The 16,602-nt window shown below is 49.8% G+C and overlaps 1 protein-coding gene across 15 annotated transcripts in view; it reads left to right on the forward strand.

Annotated features, from left to right (window-relative positions):
* Nucleotides 1-16,602, forward strand: part of Prr5l (proline rich 5 like) — a 151,482-nt gene that overhangs the window by 85,973 nt on the left and 48,907 nt on the right. For 14 of the 15 annotated variants that reach the window (XM_048788607.1, XM_048788612.1, XM_048788609.1 and 11 more), the window contains 2 exons: nucleotides 5,038-5,325; nucleotides 6,682-6,762. In XM_048788607.1, the coding sequence (XP_048644564.1) occupies nucleotides 5,162-5,325; nucleotides 6,682-6,762 (245 nt within the window). In that variant the 5' untranslated portion in view covers nucleotides 5,038-5,161. Of the gene's footprint in view, nucleotides 1-5,019; nucleotides 5,326-6,681; nucleotides 6,763-16,602 lie in introns of those variants that run through there. The other variant, XM_048788617.1, reaches the window with a different exon arrangement.

The following is a 16,602-nucleotide window of genomic DNA, read 5'->3' on the forward strand; positions in this document are numbered from 1 at the left end:
CAGTTCAGAGTGGTCCAAGGCTACTTAGTGAGTGTATTAGTTTTTGGTAGCTGCTGTAACAAATTATCACAACTCTTATGGCTTAAAACAACAGAAATTTATTCTCTCAGAGTTCTGGAGGTCCAGAGTCCAGAACCAAGGTGTTTTAGGGCTGTTCATCCTCTGGAGACTATGGGGGGGGGGGGAAGATCTGTTTCTTCCCTCTTCATCTTCTGGTGGTTGCTAGCATTCCTGGGCTTGGATCTGCATTGTCTTAGTTTCCACCTGCCTTCACATTGCCTCCCCTCCCCCCATGCTTGTCTCTCTTCTCTGCTGTCCTTCTGTAGCCCCACCCTCATGAGGGTGTATTTGATTGCATTCTGGAGCTTACTTGGACAATCCAAGGCTCAAGGTCTTTAACTTTGTCACGGGTTTTGCCATATAAGGTAAAATTCACTGGTCCTGGGGGTTAAGAAGTGAAGGATTTCTTAGGACACTTATTCTGCCTATCACAGTGAGTGAGTGACAGAGCAAGCCTGATGCCTGAGTGACAGCCAGTGCTGCCTATCTTGGGAGCTAGGGGCCTAGCCTCTCAACCTCTTTCCTGCGGTGCTACATCTGGGCTGTGGTGGGGGCAGGGATCAGAGCCACAGAGTGAAGAATGACTGGCCCTTTGACCCACTGCTGAGTACATACTCTGCAAAAACAGTCACCTGGTCCTTAAGACATTCAGATATGCGTGTTCTTTGCCATAACAAAAACTGAACACTTCCTAAACATGCGTCCAGAGGGGACTGACTTAATAAAACATGACATTCCCTAGGTGGAAGAGTTAGGCTACCATTCAAAAGAATGAAATCGATTGATCTATACTGGTGTGAGAAGGTAGTCATGATATATTATAAAAAGGGAAGAAAAAATAGCCCATCCTGGCCACAATATTGTATGTGCCCATGTGTGTGGCTGTTCAAAATTAAATAAAGTGGAAATTCCATCTCAGTGGCACCAACCACATTTCAGGTGCTTGTTAGCTCGTGGGGCCAGTGGCCATGGCGTTGGTGAGCTCAGCTGAAGGTCACTACCGTCCTCTCAGAAAGGACTCCTGGGCCCAGCTATACTCTCTGCTGTTAAGTGGCCCTAAAGAGGCCTTTCACATGATGTGATAGACTTGGGTGAATATTTGCATTTTTTTATAATCAATAAGCACGTGTGCTATTATCCAAACAGGAGCACACGGGGTTGCCAAGGGAGCAGTCTATTTCTGAAGCTGGTGGTGATTTATTGTCATTCTTTAAATGTGTGTTTATGTGTGCATATGCTTTCCAAGTATGTTTTATAATGAAAATATTTTTTAAATATACCAGGAAAAAAGACAAAAGGAATCTTGGTTAGGTTGGAGCCTCTCAGCTGGGCTGGGTCCTTGACCAGCCGGCTCTCCAGGCTTGGCCAGGTCACCTCGCCTGCTTGGGCCTCATCTGAGGCAGGTTGCCTGCTCTGCCTGCACTACGGGGTTGGGGTGAGATTTAGAAATTCTTGGAGGTGTAGGTCTTAGGACATGCTACTTAGAATAAAGTCCTGAGATACCTCAGGCCTGAGAGGCTAGCTGTGAATGTGCTGTGACCACTACAGGGCTCGGAGGCCTCGCCTGCTCCCCAGGCACCAGAAGCACACGGAAGTATTTCCCTACCATGGTCAGGTCTTGGCGATTTAGAAACAACAAAAATGTTATTTTATTTATTTAGCCAGAGCTTATGAGCACTTGCTATTTGCCTGATACTGAGAGATATATTTGTATATCTACAATCTCGAGGCATTCATTATTAGCATGCTCATTTCATGTGGAAGAAAATCAGACCTCAGAGAGGTCAAGTAACTTGCCCAAGGCCACCCAGCCAGTAATAAGCAGTCTGAGCTTTCTCCTGTCATTCTTTTTCCTCACTGTTCCTCCTGTCCCCACCAATTGTGGCCATAGAATTCCTTATAGCAGTTTATTATCTCAGGGGCATGATATGTAATTTTGATATGAACTTTTTGGCTGAGGTTCCTAACTTAGTAGCTTTGATTCTGGTTTGATGAGTTTGACAGCATTGCCAAGTGGGAATGGTCTGGAGAGTTGGGCTGATCCTGGCACCGGTCAATGAATCTCCACCTATTAGCTGTGCCACTGCAGGGAGTTTACTTAACTGCTCTCATCTTCAAATGGCATTTTGTCGGGGGCGAGTAAGTTCACCTGTTGCCACAGCACCTGGCATCATGTCAGGCAGGCAGCTGAAGCTGTCTTCTTATCTTTCTTTTAGGAAGTGAGTTCAGGCTTGGGGTCAGAGGTAAATAAACCCATCTGATCTTTTAGAATTTACAGAATGGCCTGGGGAACTTTCTGGATCAGGCGTTAGGGAACCTGAGTTCTCTTCACCTTGGAGATCTTGGACAAGTTTCTTTCCTCCTTCGCTCCACTTCTGTCCTGTGTAAGTGGGGCCTGACAGGCTGGACTCCTGGCATTTCCCGATTTGTCATGCTTGCTGGGGACCAGCAACAGGTCCGCTCCTTAGACCTCCTTGCCTGCGCTCCCAGCGCCCTCCTCTGGGGGGGCGCTCTGGTGATGCCGAGTGGCTCTGTCCTCAGCTAGGAAACCCCACCCCCCCACCTCCGCCGGAGCCGTCACTCTTCAACCAGTTGGGATCTGAGAAACAAGTCAGAGGCCAATTGTGCTGTGTGGGGCTCTTGCCTCGGAGGCGTGGGAGCTGCGGCCATCATCCTTTGGGCTGAAGATCACCCTTGTTTGCAAGGTGGCCCTGTGGACCTGCCGCCGCGTGCTTTGCTGGGTCCTGGGAAGGCTGGGTAGAGCCCGGGGAGCGTGAGCCGAGTGTGGAGGGGGGTCGGGATTCTCAGAGACCCTCAGAGTCTCAGTGTCCCTGGGCAAGCGGGTGTTAGGCGGGAAGGTGGAAGGTAAACATGGGGATGTCCATTCTGCCCACCATCTGCTTCCCTGTGCTAGGACCTTGGAGTGAGAGGCTCCTGCCACACCTCGGGTTTAAGATCCTTGTAAAGGGAGTTAATGTCCTATGATTCCACAGATGAGCCACACTCCACAGGCCCTTTGAAAGAAGGACATCAAGACGAGTCCTGTCTTGACAAAGGGACTTTGCTGGCAAATGAAATCCCCAGAGGGACCCGCTTAAGGAACCTGAAGGAGAATCTGCTTTTTTTTTTCATCCTCACCTCGTGTCTCTGTGGGCATAGGTCTTGATGAATTCTGTGGCACTTGGGGAGTTACTGAGACCTTCTCAGAAGCTCACAGGCCTATCATGACTTCCCCTGCATCTCTTGATCAATTTTACTAACCACTGACTCATTCTGAGCATGGGGTGAAGGGGTGAAGACAATCAGAGAAAATGGTACACAAGACTCCTGTCCCTCAAGAAAAAAGTTAAAAGGCTGGAGCAGCCATGCCTCTTTTGGCCCTTGCTAGGATACGTGCTTTGTCACTGTGTCCACTGCATACAGACGGCCACTAGTACCTCTCTGCCCTTCCAGTTGTCTCACCCTGGGGCCTGCTCCAGCCGCCTAGCTCCTCTGCCAACCCCAGTGCCTTGTTTGATTTGGACCTGGCCACGTCTGTTCTCTTTCTTCAAAGGCTACAGCTGGGGCTGAAAAACTGTCTCCCCCTGCCAACCTGAAGCTTGACACTGTCGCCTGGATCTTGCTTTCATCATTAGTTTCTGGAGCATTCTCAGAGTTAGCTGATGAGAAGGGCGCTGACACTTCGGGGCTAAGCCGACTACCTTAAGAGAAAAGCAACTACAGATAGAACCTCAGTGTCTGCTTTTGTCTTTCACTCAGACTTCTTTCAAGTCATGCACTCAGACTCTGGATTCATTAAACAATGATGTGGAAATTATAGATCTGAAAGTGCCAAGGAGAAGAAGATAGGTCTGGGGAAAATGGCCAGCCCTTGAGGCCCTTGCATCTGCTGGGCATGACACCTGGTCTCATTTCATCTCTCCCCCGAGTCCTGTGAGGTTGGCAGTGTCAACGCCTGGGGACTTTAGATTCCGTGTGTCCAAAGTCATGCAACTTGGGAGCGGCCAAGTTAAGACTTGAACCCCAGGTCATTCCCTCTAACCACAAAACCATAAAATCTCTCCTGGGCTGCTACAGGGAAACAGTATTCTGGGACCCAGCCCTGCAGAACAAGTTGGATTTAGATAAGCAAAGAGCAAAAGAAAGACAATTCTGGGCCGGGGGTGGGGTGGGTGGGGATAGATAAGATCCAGAACCAGGAAGCAGGAGTAAGTGTGGAACAATTCCTGGTGGTTGTAAGCTCACGGGGGCAGGCACGTGGTCTCAGGGCCATCCTTGTATCTCCCAGTGCCCGAGCGAGTGCCTGGTACATATGGGGGCTCAATAAATCTTTATTGCAGAAGGAGCGCACAGGTAGATATATGTGGATATCTTTTCCATGGACCATGAGTAGAGGCAGGAACTAGGTCTCAGAGACCTTTGGATGCTTCCCATCTTACCGTGGTTAATCAAGAGTAAGCACTCGGTAGCTCTATCCTGATGAGGAGACGGGTGTGAAGGAGGAGGCCCTGGTACTTTGGGAAATACTGAACAATACCTGTAAACCGACAGGACATGTCAAGGAAGGTTTTCGGTGCTGGAATGTGAGCCCTTGTGTTCTCCTGAACGCCTTGTCTTCAAAGCCATCACTTAGTGCACGACACTGTGGGGTCTGCAGAAACCCCGGTGGTGCTCAGACTGATCCACGTGCGTGGGAACCAGAGTCAGGCACAGCGAGGGGTTTTCTCGGGACTGCTCTCATGGGCCCTGGGATCACTACTTTCCCACCCTGGGGTGACCACATGGTCATCACCAAAATAAATAAATAAATAAAGGCTGTAAAAACTTGTGAATGGGAACAAGAGGCAAATAGAGGCTCTTTCTGGGTCTCCTCTTTGTTTTCGGGAGAGTTTGGCTGGACACTCCCGGCCAGTGACCCGTGAGACGTGGTCTCCTCTGCCCCAGGAGTTCTGGATAAAGGCTGCCCTCTCTTTCCAGGTGTTGGCCGAGTCTGTGGTGTTAGGGAAGACTGAGGGCCAGGAGGCAGCCCTGGCAGAAGCCCTTCTGCGGGCAGCTGGAACGCTCTGGTCCCACAGGTGAAGCTGACCCGTCACCAGGACTTATGACCCGCGGCCTCACTCCCATCCTGCCCCTCGAGTTCCACAAGATGGGCTCCTTCCGCAGGCCAAGACCGCGCTTCATGAGCTCCCCGGTGCTCAGCGACCTGCCCCGGTTCCAAGCTGCCCGGCAGGCCCTGCAGCTGAGCTCCAACTCGGCCTGGAACAGGTAAAGAGTGCAGGGGTGGGCCGGAGGGCTGTCATGGCCAGGCCAGGACCAGGGGACCTCTGGGGACTGTGTGAGTTTCTGCTGCTTCTGGGATCTCTGCTCTGGAAGGTGGTGGTGATGGATGAGGCAAATGACAAAGAGGGCGAGCTTCCTGGCGTCCCACGCATCTGTGAGCTTGCTTTGTTTAAGGTGATAAAGTAGACTCCCTCGAGCCCTGGCCTGTCAGAGTCGGTTGACCAGCCAGGACAGTTGGATTGGAATTTACAGTTACTGTCCACATCCCTCAGTCACACCTAGATGGAGTCATATGTGTCAACCTGCTACCCGTTGGTGGAGATTGGACGTGTGTCTGTGAAAAGCTGAGTGATGGCATGAGACAAAGGTTGTCATACCTACGAGCCACAGGTGCTCAGGAGAGGGGGCACCTCGAGCTTTTAGCAGGTGTCCAGCTGACCTTGCACACCAAGCAGGGTTCACCAATACTATCTTATGCTTCTGTGGGCTGCTTAGTATCCACACCTATGCAGATACTCTTTGGAGAAATTAAATGCATTGGTCTTTCAGCACATTACTAAAGTCTACATAGTTTGGGTCTGTGTGGAGTTTTTTAATGAGTGGACACAGGAAGTTCAGCTCCATGGATGGGGGTAAAGTGGGGGCTCAGAAATGCTTTGGTGCCAAGTGGCCCCCTGTGCTTTAAAACAGGCCCAGATCTCCTGGCACAGATGAAATTATAATCAGCTCCTGGGCTGTCAGAGTAGGCTGTGGTCCCTGAGAATGTGGCCTCAAGCCCTAACTGTGGCCCCTCAAGGACCTAACTCTAGTTCCTGTATACCTCGAGGGGACAGTATTGGGCAAGAAGGCTAGCACACAGGAAATTCTCCCAAAGAGAGACAGGGAACCTTCATTTCACATTAACCTCAGGCCGCCAAGCTGCCCTGGGGAGACACTGGCCCCCTAGCTGAAAGCATCCCGGCTCGGGACAGCTCCTGTTGGCAGCAGGTGCCACTTTGGACTCTCCCAGGCCTAGTGGTGCTGTCCACAGTTTCCTGAGTACAGACCCCACTGCCTGCCCTTTACCTTTGCTGCTCACAGCGGGGTGGGGAAGGAAGACCCACATGACCTGCAAGAAGGTGATGGCCACTCTTGAGTCCTTTGGACTTCAGTCATCCTTCCTCCCCAAGGACCCTGAGAAGGACCCTGAGAAGGAAGTGATGGATTCCAGAGAGATAAGTCTTAGCCATGTTAGTGCCATGGGCTCCCTGGCCCTGCCACCTGCCTTCGGCCCCCAGCCGCTTGTGGAAATGGCCCCGGGAAGCAGATTGTCTAATCAGGAGTTGTCTCTGTTTCTTGCAGCGTCCAGACAGCCGTGATCAACGTTTTCAAAGGGGGCGGCTTGCAAAGCAACGAGCTGTATGTCCTGAATGAAAACATCAGGTATGTGGTGGACACACCCAGGCCCTGTGGACCTGAGCTGGGGCCTTCGCTTATGTTTTTTGTTTTGTTTTATTTCCTGTTTGGCTCTCGTTGGTTTTTCTCTCAGCTATTATCTTTCTCCCATGGCCGTCGAGTTCTGAGACCCTTATCTGTCTAGACTTATGATCCAGAGAAGGTTCACGCATCTAGTGTGTTTTGTGGGGCTGGGGTTAGAGGCTGGTAGATGGTAGCTGTGATTTATTCTGCAAACACTTACTGTGCTCTGCTGAGCCCTTAGGCACCGTAGTAGGCCATGTGACTTGGTGGTTGGAACCAGACTGCTCGGAATTTATTGCCATTCCCCCTTTTAATAAGGAAGTCACCAGCAAACATTTGAGTGCCCCACTGATGGCCAGGTACTATAGAGCAAAGACAGATGTGAACCCTGCTTTCCTGAACTTTATTCAGTTGGGGAGATAATCATTAGTGTCAACTAATCACACATGTAAAATGTAAATGTGTAACAAAGCTGCTACAACACAGCTGATGTGATCTTGCCAGGGAGGCCAGGGATGGTGGAGGTGATGCTTATGCTGTGATCTGAGGGTCAGCGGCAGTTCACTAGGAAAACAGGGTTCCAGGTGGTGGATGCTGCAGGTGCAAAGGTCCTGTGGTTGCAGTGAGCAAGGAACTGAAAGAGGGCCCATGTGCAGAAAGCACCAGAAGTTGGGTAGTGTGGTTGGGTTTGTGTCTTGAAGTGGGGGCAGAAACTCAGGTGGGGCTCATCAGACTCTGCTAAAGATAGAAGGTTGAACCAGTTGGTCTTCATTTTATATCATTTTATTTTTGAGATGGGGCTCTCTCTATGTTGCCCAGGCTGGCCTTGAACTCATGATCCCGCCACTTCAGCTCTCAGGTAGCTGGGATTACAGGCGTGTGACATTGCGCCTGGCTTCCAGCCCATCTTTTAATGCCCTGGTGTACATTTCCCTCTGGGTATGTTAAGCCTAGAACGTCAAGGGTAATGACCCAGCCCCAGAGTGGGCACAACAACAGACAGGCTACTGTGGGGGCCCTGATTCCATTTAGTTCAGGCCTGTGTTGAGGTCAGTGGGGTGTTTTAAGGGCTCTCCTCTCATTAAAACCTTCGCAGCTCATGAGTAAACAGAGTTGTTTTACATTTCTATCCATGTGCTTGAATTTCACGTCATAATTACATAAATGTGAAAAGAGACAGAGGAAAGAGAATCCAGCCCAAGGCCTCATTTTATTGGGGAGGAAACTGAGGCCTGAGAAGGTAAGTGACAGGGACAGAGCTGGTCACCAACCCCTGTTGCAAGAGCTCATTTTACTCCAAGGACTGAGAGTCTGGCCTTTCCTAAGGTTCTTCAGCTCCCAATAGAAGTATAAACAAATAAAACAGCGACTTAGGAATGTGCTAATTGTTCCTCACTTTGGGAGACTGATCCTGAAATTGTACTTAAAAGCTCTATTTATGAGCAGCAAGGAAAAGTCCAGGCCATGCCAGATTTCACCAGCCCTGGGATCTCTTGAGGTGCCAAGCATGTCTTGTAAATGGGTGGAGCTGGCCTGGGTGCATGGAGCGGGGTCCTGCCCTTGGTCCAGAGGGGATTCTCCTGTGGGAACCTAGGTCCAGTGATGTTTCATCTTATTTCTCAAGAACCGGAAATTGAGATTTTTATGTGAAATTTCCTGACTTTCAAGTGTTCGTAAATAGTCCAAATTTCTCCAAACATTGATGCAGGCCAAACAAAATACATCTGTGGGCTGAGTGTGGCCAGCAAGCTACCCGTTGCATAAGGTGCCAGGGGCGGCTTTGCTGGTGGGGGTGCTGCGTCCCAGACAGCTCCAGACACCAGCTCATCTAGCCCTTTGTTATCAGTGGTTTGCAGACAAGAAGATTGTGGATGACAGAAATGAAATAACTTGTCCAGGGTCACACAGCTGTAGAGCTGGGGTCAGGATGTGATCACCTGCCTGACTTCGGCACCTGTATGAGTGTCTCATTCTGCTACAACATATTCCGAAGACTGGGTGGATGAAGCAGCAGAAGTTTTTTATTGATTTCTGGAGGCTGGGAAGTCCAAGATCAAGTTGCTGGCCAATTCGGGACCTGGGAGAGGGTCCACTTACTGTCTCTTGGGTGGCTACCATCTCACTGGAGAGAGAGGAAGGTCTTTGGTGTCCCTTCCTATAAGGACACTAGTCCATCATGATGGCCGTGCACTCAGGACCCCCCTCTGAACCCCATCACTTCCCAAGGTGATTTGGAGGCGGGGACCTCTAAATGCCATTCCACTGGGAGTTAGGGCTTCAACACAGGAATCTGAGGGGAACATGGTTCAGTCCATGGCCCCACTCTTGCTCGTGTCTTGTAGAGTTGGTGGGAAGCTGGTTAAGCTGATGGTTCCTGGTTTTTCTTTGTGGCATCATTCCTTTTATGAGGCCTCTGTGAGCCCGTCTCTCGTTGCTGCCGATTCTTAACTCCCCACTGAGGAGTGGTCCTCCTCCAGCCCTCCTGTTATGGTTTAGATATGACGTGTCCCCCCAAACCTCCAGTGTTAAAGCGGGAATATTCAGAGGTAAATGATTGGATTAGAAGAGCTGTGACTTAATCAGTCCATCCTAGTTTGAATGGACTAACACGGTGGTCCTTGTGGGCAGGAGGGGCACTGCCAGAGGTGGTGAGTCACTGGGGTTGTGACCTGCAAGGGTTCATCTTCCCTGTGGCTCCTGCTCACCTCTTCTCTGCCTCCTGACTTCTCGATTGAGCTTTCTTCTGCCAAAACCCTCACACCATGATGTTCTGCCACACCCTGGGCCCCGAGCAATGGAATCGGCTGACCACGGACTGAACCTCTGAAACCATGAACCGAAATAAACTTTTCCTCCTCTAAGTTGTTCTCATTAGGTATTTTGATCACAGTGGCAAAAATCTGACTAATGCTTCTCCTTTCCAGTGTTGGGGTACCACTGGATGCACCTCTGAGTTTTGATTTTCAGACTGGTGGGAACTACGGATGGTTGGGTTGATGCTATCTGGACATACAGGAATTGAGCCCAGAATAAGTCATTGCCTTTAGAAACCAGGGCTTGGGCTTCCTTTGCATCTGGGCCTTCCATCCTCTGGCTTCTCTTCCAGAGTGGCTCAAGTAGAGACAGGTTTTACATCACAGGGCCTCAGAGAATAACTGGGAACCCGCCCTATATGGGACCTGGATGTCTCAGGATGCATACAGCAACCTGAACCACATGTGCCCCCACATCTGCAAGAACTTCTGTGGGAATAAACACAGCTACCCGCATTTCAGGATCTAAAACACTGAAGCGAACATGCTCTCCGGCCATATTATAATGGATGCTTTGGTTTGGGCTTGTCCTTTTGCAGAATAGATCCATAATCAGGCTGAAGCATGAGGATGGAGACACAGGACAGTGGGAAAGTCTAAAACTGTGGAAGGAGCGAAGGCTAAGTTGTTCCCGAGCTCATTTTTCAATCCATTGTGACAGCTTTGCTATGTGCCAGAAGGTCTCTCTTCAGTAGAATGTTTTCATTGAAGAGAGCAGTTTCTGACTCAGATCCTGGGGCTCAATAGTGGTTTATCCATGTGACCTTGGACAAATTGCTTTATTTTCCTGTCTTCCCCCCCCCCCCCCCCCGGAAAAATGAGGAGGATAAAAAAAAATGGCACCAACCTCATGTGGAGGGAGAATTGAGACACTGAAGTGTCCTTAGTAGAGGACCCAGTGCAAAATAAGTGGTTACTAAATGCTAGTCATTATTATTCTTATTATTGGGAACACTTAGGAACAATAAAGTGACATACAATACTGATGTGGGCCCAATTAGTGTGACTAATTGCCTCATGAATAGCACCACATAAAGACTTCCCCAGCAGTTTGGATGAGGTGAGCTCACTTTGAACTGGGGAGTCAGATGGCTCCATCAAGGGTGTTCTTGGAATCGAAGCTTGGGTGAGACAAGGTTCTTACAAGGAGAGCCAGCGGCTTCTCCTTTCTGCAGGGACAAGAGGAAATGCCTCTCTCAGTTCTCGGTGCTACTCAAGCCAGACGGTAATAAACTTTTTGATGGTTTATCCAAGTCCAGTGTCAAAGCTGAATCATCTTCTCCCATCACCTGTCCCAGCCAACCCTTCTAACTGCGGACTTAGGATGGACCAGGGAGTGTGAATTTATGTAAAGGTTAGCCCAGGCAGAGGATAGCTGGGAAGGCAGATATTTTGTGTAACTGGGTCTTATACTGTATTCATTACAAAAATGGACCTTTTCTCTTCAAATGTGTCATTGAGAATGAACTCTAGTTTGTATTTTAGCAGATAACCTTCGAGGTAGCTATGAGGAAGAGCTCTGGACTGAGGATAGTTAAGTTCTGGAACGGAATATTGAATTTAGAGACAAGTGTTTCCACACTTGGAGAATAAATCCATCAGAAACCTCACCCCTCAACAACATGGTGGCCAGTTTTCCCCAAATAAAAATCAAGGGTACATGGTCTGTCGATATGAAAACCATAAATTAGAATATTTTCTGCTGAAACTACCTTAGGAAGCAGAGTTTGCTTGATGTTATGTCCCTAAAATAAAGCAAGTGACCTTTCCAAGTAGACACGTTCTGTGAAATCGCCAGTCATCACAATCCACAACTCTGGCTCCTCCGAGTTCCATCAGCCTGGACTTGGGCTGGTCCTGGGCACTCCTGTGTGGATTCTCTTTGGGCCTTGATGTGGTTCCTAACACCCCTCTGCAGTCTCACCTCTGACGTGGCTACTGTTGGCTGGGGCCAGGTCTGGCTTCGAGGTGGGGCCTCCAGTTAACTGGGGGTGGCTGAACTTTGACACAGGGACCTCGCTCTTCCTAAACTGGCACCTCTGCTGCTGACTGATGTGACCAGGAAGAGTTAGAAAAGCATGGAAAGATTTATGCTAACCGGTTCTAGTGAGAAGCTCTGCACATAGGTGGTTAGGGGTGCCTCCCCTTTTTGATTGGTTGACGGTGTGGAAGGAAGGGTGATTGATTCTGTTACTGAGTGACTTAATGAATGTCTGTGACATGCGCTGCCAGGTCCTGGGCTGTGATCTGGGGTAGCCATTGAGGCAGGTGGTGCTTGTTCTGGGAGCTTACGGCAGTGAGAGAGGGCGACTGAGCAGGCAGCCACGTCTGATGTTTGAAATGGGGTGGCAGCAGAATCTGGAGTGCTGAGGTGTGCAGAGATTGGGCACATGCTTAGATTTAGAGGGAAATGATCCCTCAGTTGAAATCTGAAGGATGAGCAGATAGGAATCAGGGGGAAGGGCAGCTGAGGATAGAACTGTCTTGCTACACTATCTCCGTGCCCTCGACTCCCTAGAAGGGCTTTTTCTCTGCAGAAATAAAAGCTCAGAGGTGAGGTTTCCGGGAAGTCAGAGATGAGTTATCTACAGCTGGCCTGAGGCAGGAAACACACATTTTCCTTTCCTCTCCAGCCACCCCGCTTCTGTTCTTGGGGATGAAGAGGTGGCGTGAAGGAAACCCCAGAGATTTTCAAGGAAAGAGGAGGTTCCAGGAATTTTGCTTGATCTCTGACAGGGCTGAGGTGGAACATCCTCCTCCTGAGTCAGCTGGCTGCCGGAACCCCAAAGGGAAATCCACCCCAGGTTTTTCCATGTCTCTCTTAGGGTCTGTCTACTGGGGTGGGAGCCATGGCTGGGGAGGAGCTGGGGGAAGATGAGAAGGGCTGACAGAGGACGCCAGCTAATGTGAGGCACGGTGGAGCCATGAGGTCATGGTCATGGCAGACACTTGGCATGGTCCGCGAGCCCGGCTCTTCTGGGGGCTTGGTGTGTATAACTCTGTAGGACTCCCCACAGCCCCACGGGAGATATTCGACATCCCCATCTTACACAGGAGAAAGTGCGCCCCAAGGAAGTGGAATGGCTCACTGGGAGTCATCTGGCCTGGGCTGGGATTGGAACCCGAACCTTCTGGTCATGAGCAGGCTTCAGGAGGAACACAGGGCTCGCCTTGTGAGCACCCAGGCATGAGTTCCCAACAGATCTTGAGGGAAGTGGAGGCATCTTCTTCAGAGGACCCCAAGTGGGCAGGAGTTAAGATGTGGTCTTCTGAAGGGTTTTATTCTGATAGGCTGTGCCTGCTGTGGTTGAGAAATAGACTTGCCTTGGAAGAGAAGAAGGGTAACCGGAAGAGGGAAGTGGCAACCGGAAACCTATGGGGCCAGCCCAAGTGGGGCATGGCCTACATGTTTAGAAATCTGGACCCCCCCCCCCAAAACTCCAGGTTTCTGGCCTCTCTGGAAAGTTCGGATCTGGCAACACTGGCTTGGACCTGACCGTGGACCCCAGGCCTGGCTGCTGGTGCTAGAGGGGTTTTCACCGTTTATACACCATTTCCCCACACTCACTTTCCTGGCCTGCCCCGTGGGCCTGGGGCACCACTGCCTAACATCCATTTGAACACTGAGCACCATTCTCCTCATTTGCAAAGCGAGAATCAACTCCAACCTGGGAGGCTCTTGGAGAATTCAGGATATTATGTGCAAACTGCCCAGCACAGCATGAGCCACAGAGCTAGGAGCTCAGTACACTCCCACTTGAGGCTTTGTCCCCGTTTCCCACTGTCCCTACTGGGGTGCAGACAGCAGAGAGCTGGGGCAGCTAGTGTCACACCTGAGTCACCAGCTCCATGGTCCGCAAGGGAATGGGCCAAGGGAGTAAAGGCGTATTTTCAAGTGTCACTGCCTAAGAGATGCTGCCTTCCTGAACCTCGTGCTGTTGCTGAAGTGAGGTGGGGCATCTTCAGAGAGTGGAGCCATCAGGTTGGTTGGCCACCACCCGGCTGCCGTGTTGGGCACGCAGGGACCCCCTGCTGTTCCTAGATTTTTTTTTTTTTTATGTGGTCTGAGTGGATCCCATAAAGGAGCCGTACTTGGAGGGGCCTGGGACACCCCTACTTGTTAACAGACAGATACATTGATATAGCCGTCAATACTGCTGTCCCTCCTCATCCTGGACGACCATCCACACTGCCTCATCCTCTTAACCTCACCTGTCAGGAGGAGCACAGCCAGTGGAGAGATTTGCTTCCTTGGATCTTCCCTTGTGTGCAAGAGGGATTGCAGCCCGGTGCCTGAGATGGTTTCTAAGTCCTCTCTGTCCCCGCCCAGCTCAGCCTGTGTCCCTGCACATTTCCACCCTCGGGAATCCAACGTCGGTCGGCCCTCCTTGACTTTCGAGCCCACAGGCATGGAGCCTGAGTCGTCAAGATGGCAAGGAGTGAAATTATGTTTCCGTATAAATAACAGGAAATCCCATCAACTGGGGTGGCGACGTGGCTGGTCAGGCCAGGGGCAGCAGCGGTGAGATAATACAGGCCAGTGAGTCATTACCCCTTTTTTCCCTCGTGTGGCTCCTTTTCACTTCTGACTGAACTTCAGGCCGTTTCCCTTTTTGGTTGGGTCCCATCCCATGAGTCTCAGTTCCCCAGCTTCCTTCTCCTTCTAGCTCAGTGGCTTGTGGTAGGGCTGGTGTTAGCAGAATTCTGTTTTCAAATGAAACTAGGTATGGAAGTTCAACATGTCGTTTCACCGACCACAGGGAGCAGCCTGGGCCAAGGGGTTGCTCTCATGTCAGCCCCAACCCCAGCAAACCTTTTCTCTAGCACTGTCTCCAGTGTTCTACCTTTGAACCCTTTGCTCAGGATGGTCTAGCCCTGATAGACTTCCTCCTTTATGATTTTCCCCAGCGTCCTTAATTCCAAGCTCAGGAAATGCTGGTCTGGCTGCACTGGGAAGAAAATGCTGAGGAGCTAGAGGAGGGTGGAGTCCTTAGGGATGTGGGCTTTGGAGTCCAGCAGACCCGGGTAGAACGCAGGGCCCATGCTTGCTGAGCCTTGCTATGTGCCAGGTGCCGTTCTAGGAACTTTGTGGGATGTAACTCATTTGGCCTTTGGGATAATCCTGTGGAGTTAAGTTCCCTTATTATCCCCACATTCTGACTGAGGAAATGATGGTGGGAAGGAGCAAAATGTTTGCTCAGGTTACTGCTCACGACAGCTTTGAAGCAGCTATGGGGGTTCAGACCCAGGTAAGCTGCCTCCAGGATTCTTGCACTCAGCAAGATGCTGGGCTCAGTGTCCTTGCATACTGAAAGCAGAGGTATCACTGTGGTTCAGGCTAAATGTAGAAACACATGTTATTGACCTTGGTGCCTGGCGCCTAGCAAGTGCTCAGTAAACTTGAACTGGAAAAAAAATCAGGCTCCACCCTAGGAGGAATCTGTTTCTTATGCCTTATTATTTTATTTTATTTTTTATTTTTGGTGAGTAATTGCTTTTCTGCTCGCAGGGAAGAAACCCTAGGAAAGAATGGAAAAAGTAGATGGGAGGCAGCTGAATTCTAGGCCTCTGAGCCTCACGGGAACCTAGGTGCTCAGAAATGGGAATCAGAATTTTCATCTTTTTTCACATCTGGGGAACTATAAACCATGTTCTTTTAAATTTGTCTTTCTCCTGCTTTTCTCTTCTTTCTTGTGCTTTTCAAATTAAGTGGGCAAACTTAGTGTGCCAGATTATGGTGCAGGAAAAGTATCCCTCTGTGATTCGGGTCTGTGTGTCTCTGATGCCTTGATACTTTTTACTCTCAACTTCTGAGGATAATTGTTGATAAGATGAACCTCCTGTGCCCTGGGGAGGAGAAAGTCATTGAGTTCTGTCTCGTCCTTGTCTCCTTGAATCAAACTCCATGTCTAACCCGTAGCAGGTTTCCAAAGAATTAACTAGTGGGGTTTCTGCTCTCAGTTTTCTTTCCTTTTTTTCTGGTGAGGGGGAGAGTGTGTCTGTTTCATGGGGAAGCATCTGCCAAGTTCCCCTGGAGATGGCATCATCAAGACAGAGGTGTGGGGACCCCTTCCTCTCAGTTCAGCTGAGGCAAGGGTAGGGTTGTCCAAACTTGGTTTCCTTGTACACCAAGTACAAGCAGAATGGATTAGATGGGGAGTGTGGAAGTGGCCCTGGCCCCCTTTTCTCACCTCCTTCTGTTCTCTGTCACCTTAGGACAAAGGTTCTCAGGTGACCAGCCTGGATGGGCAGGTTCCCAGGACTTTCTGTCACCCTGACCCCAGCCTACTTCCTGATGTGCCCTGCTGGGGACTCCCTCCTACCATTCCTTCTCAGGCTTCAGGCCATCCATGGTGACCTTGGCAGTGATTATTGTTCATATTAGAATCTTTGGGACTTGTTTTTGAATAGGACTCTATTCATGTGGTTCCAACCGTTAAACCTCTAACAAGGTACACAGTGGATAATCTCTCACCCGCTTCCCAGAAGCCCAGTTCCCATAACCTCCTCCTCAAAGATAAGTATTGTAACAGTAGCTAATAATTCCAGAGTTTCTTCCTGCCCTTGTAAGGAGCTCATCTGGAAACACAGCTGACAACATGGGCCCCTATATATGAGGTCCCTAGCCTGGACTTGGGGGTCTGATGGGGTGGGATATCTGTTGGCCAGCATCTCCCTCTAACTTCAGGAAATACCGTTTGCTAAAGTGTTGCCTTGTTTAAATTTCAGTGACAGCTTCAACCTTCTCCAATTCCTTGCCTGGGGGCACCGAGAGGACACCCGATCCAGTGCTTTTATATGCGATTTTTAAAAACACATGTGTTTTTTGTGTTAAAAAAAAATCAAAGTGTCATCTATTTTGGTTTGAAAGGCCTACTGGAAACCAAATTATACAGCTCATCCAGACTCAAACAGCAGGTTGTCAGAGCAGAATTAACCAATGAATTTCCAGGTATTATGTAAATAAAAATATGTATTCCTGTTTTTATCC

Source organism: Marmota marmota, unplaced genomic scaffold (genome assembly GCF_001458135.2).
Source record: "Marmota marmota marmota unplaced genomic scaffold, marMar, whole genome shotgun sequence".
Lineage (NCBI taxonomy): Eukaryota > Metazoa > Chordata > Mammalia > Rodentia > Sciuridae > Marmota > Marmota marmota.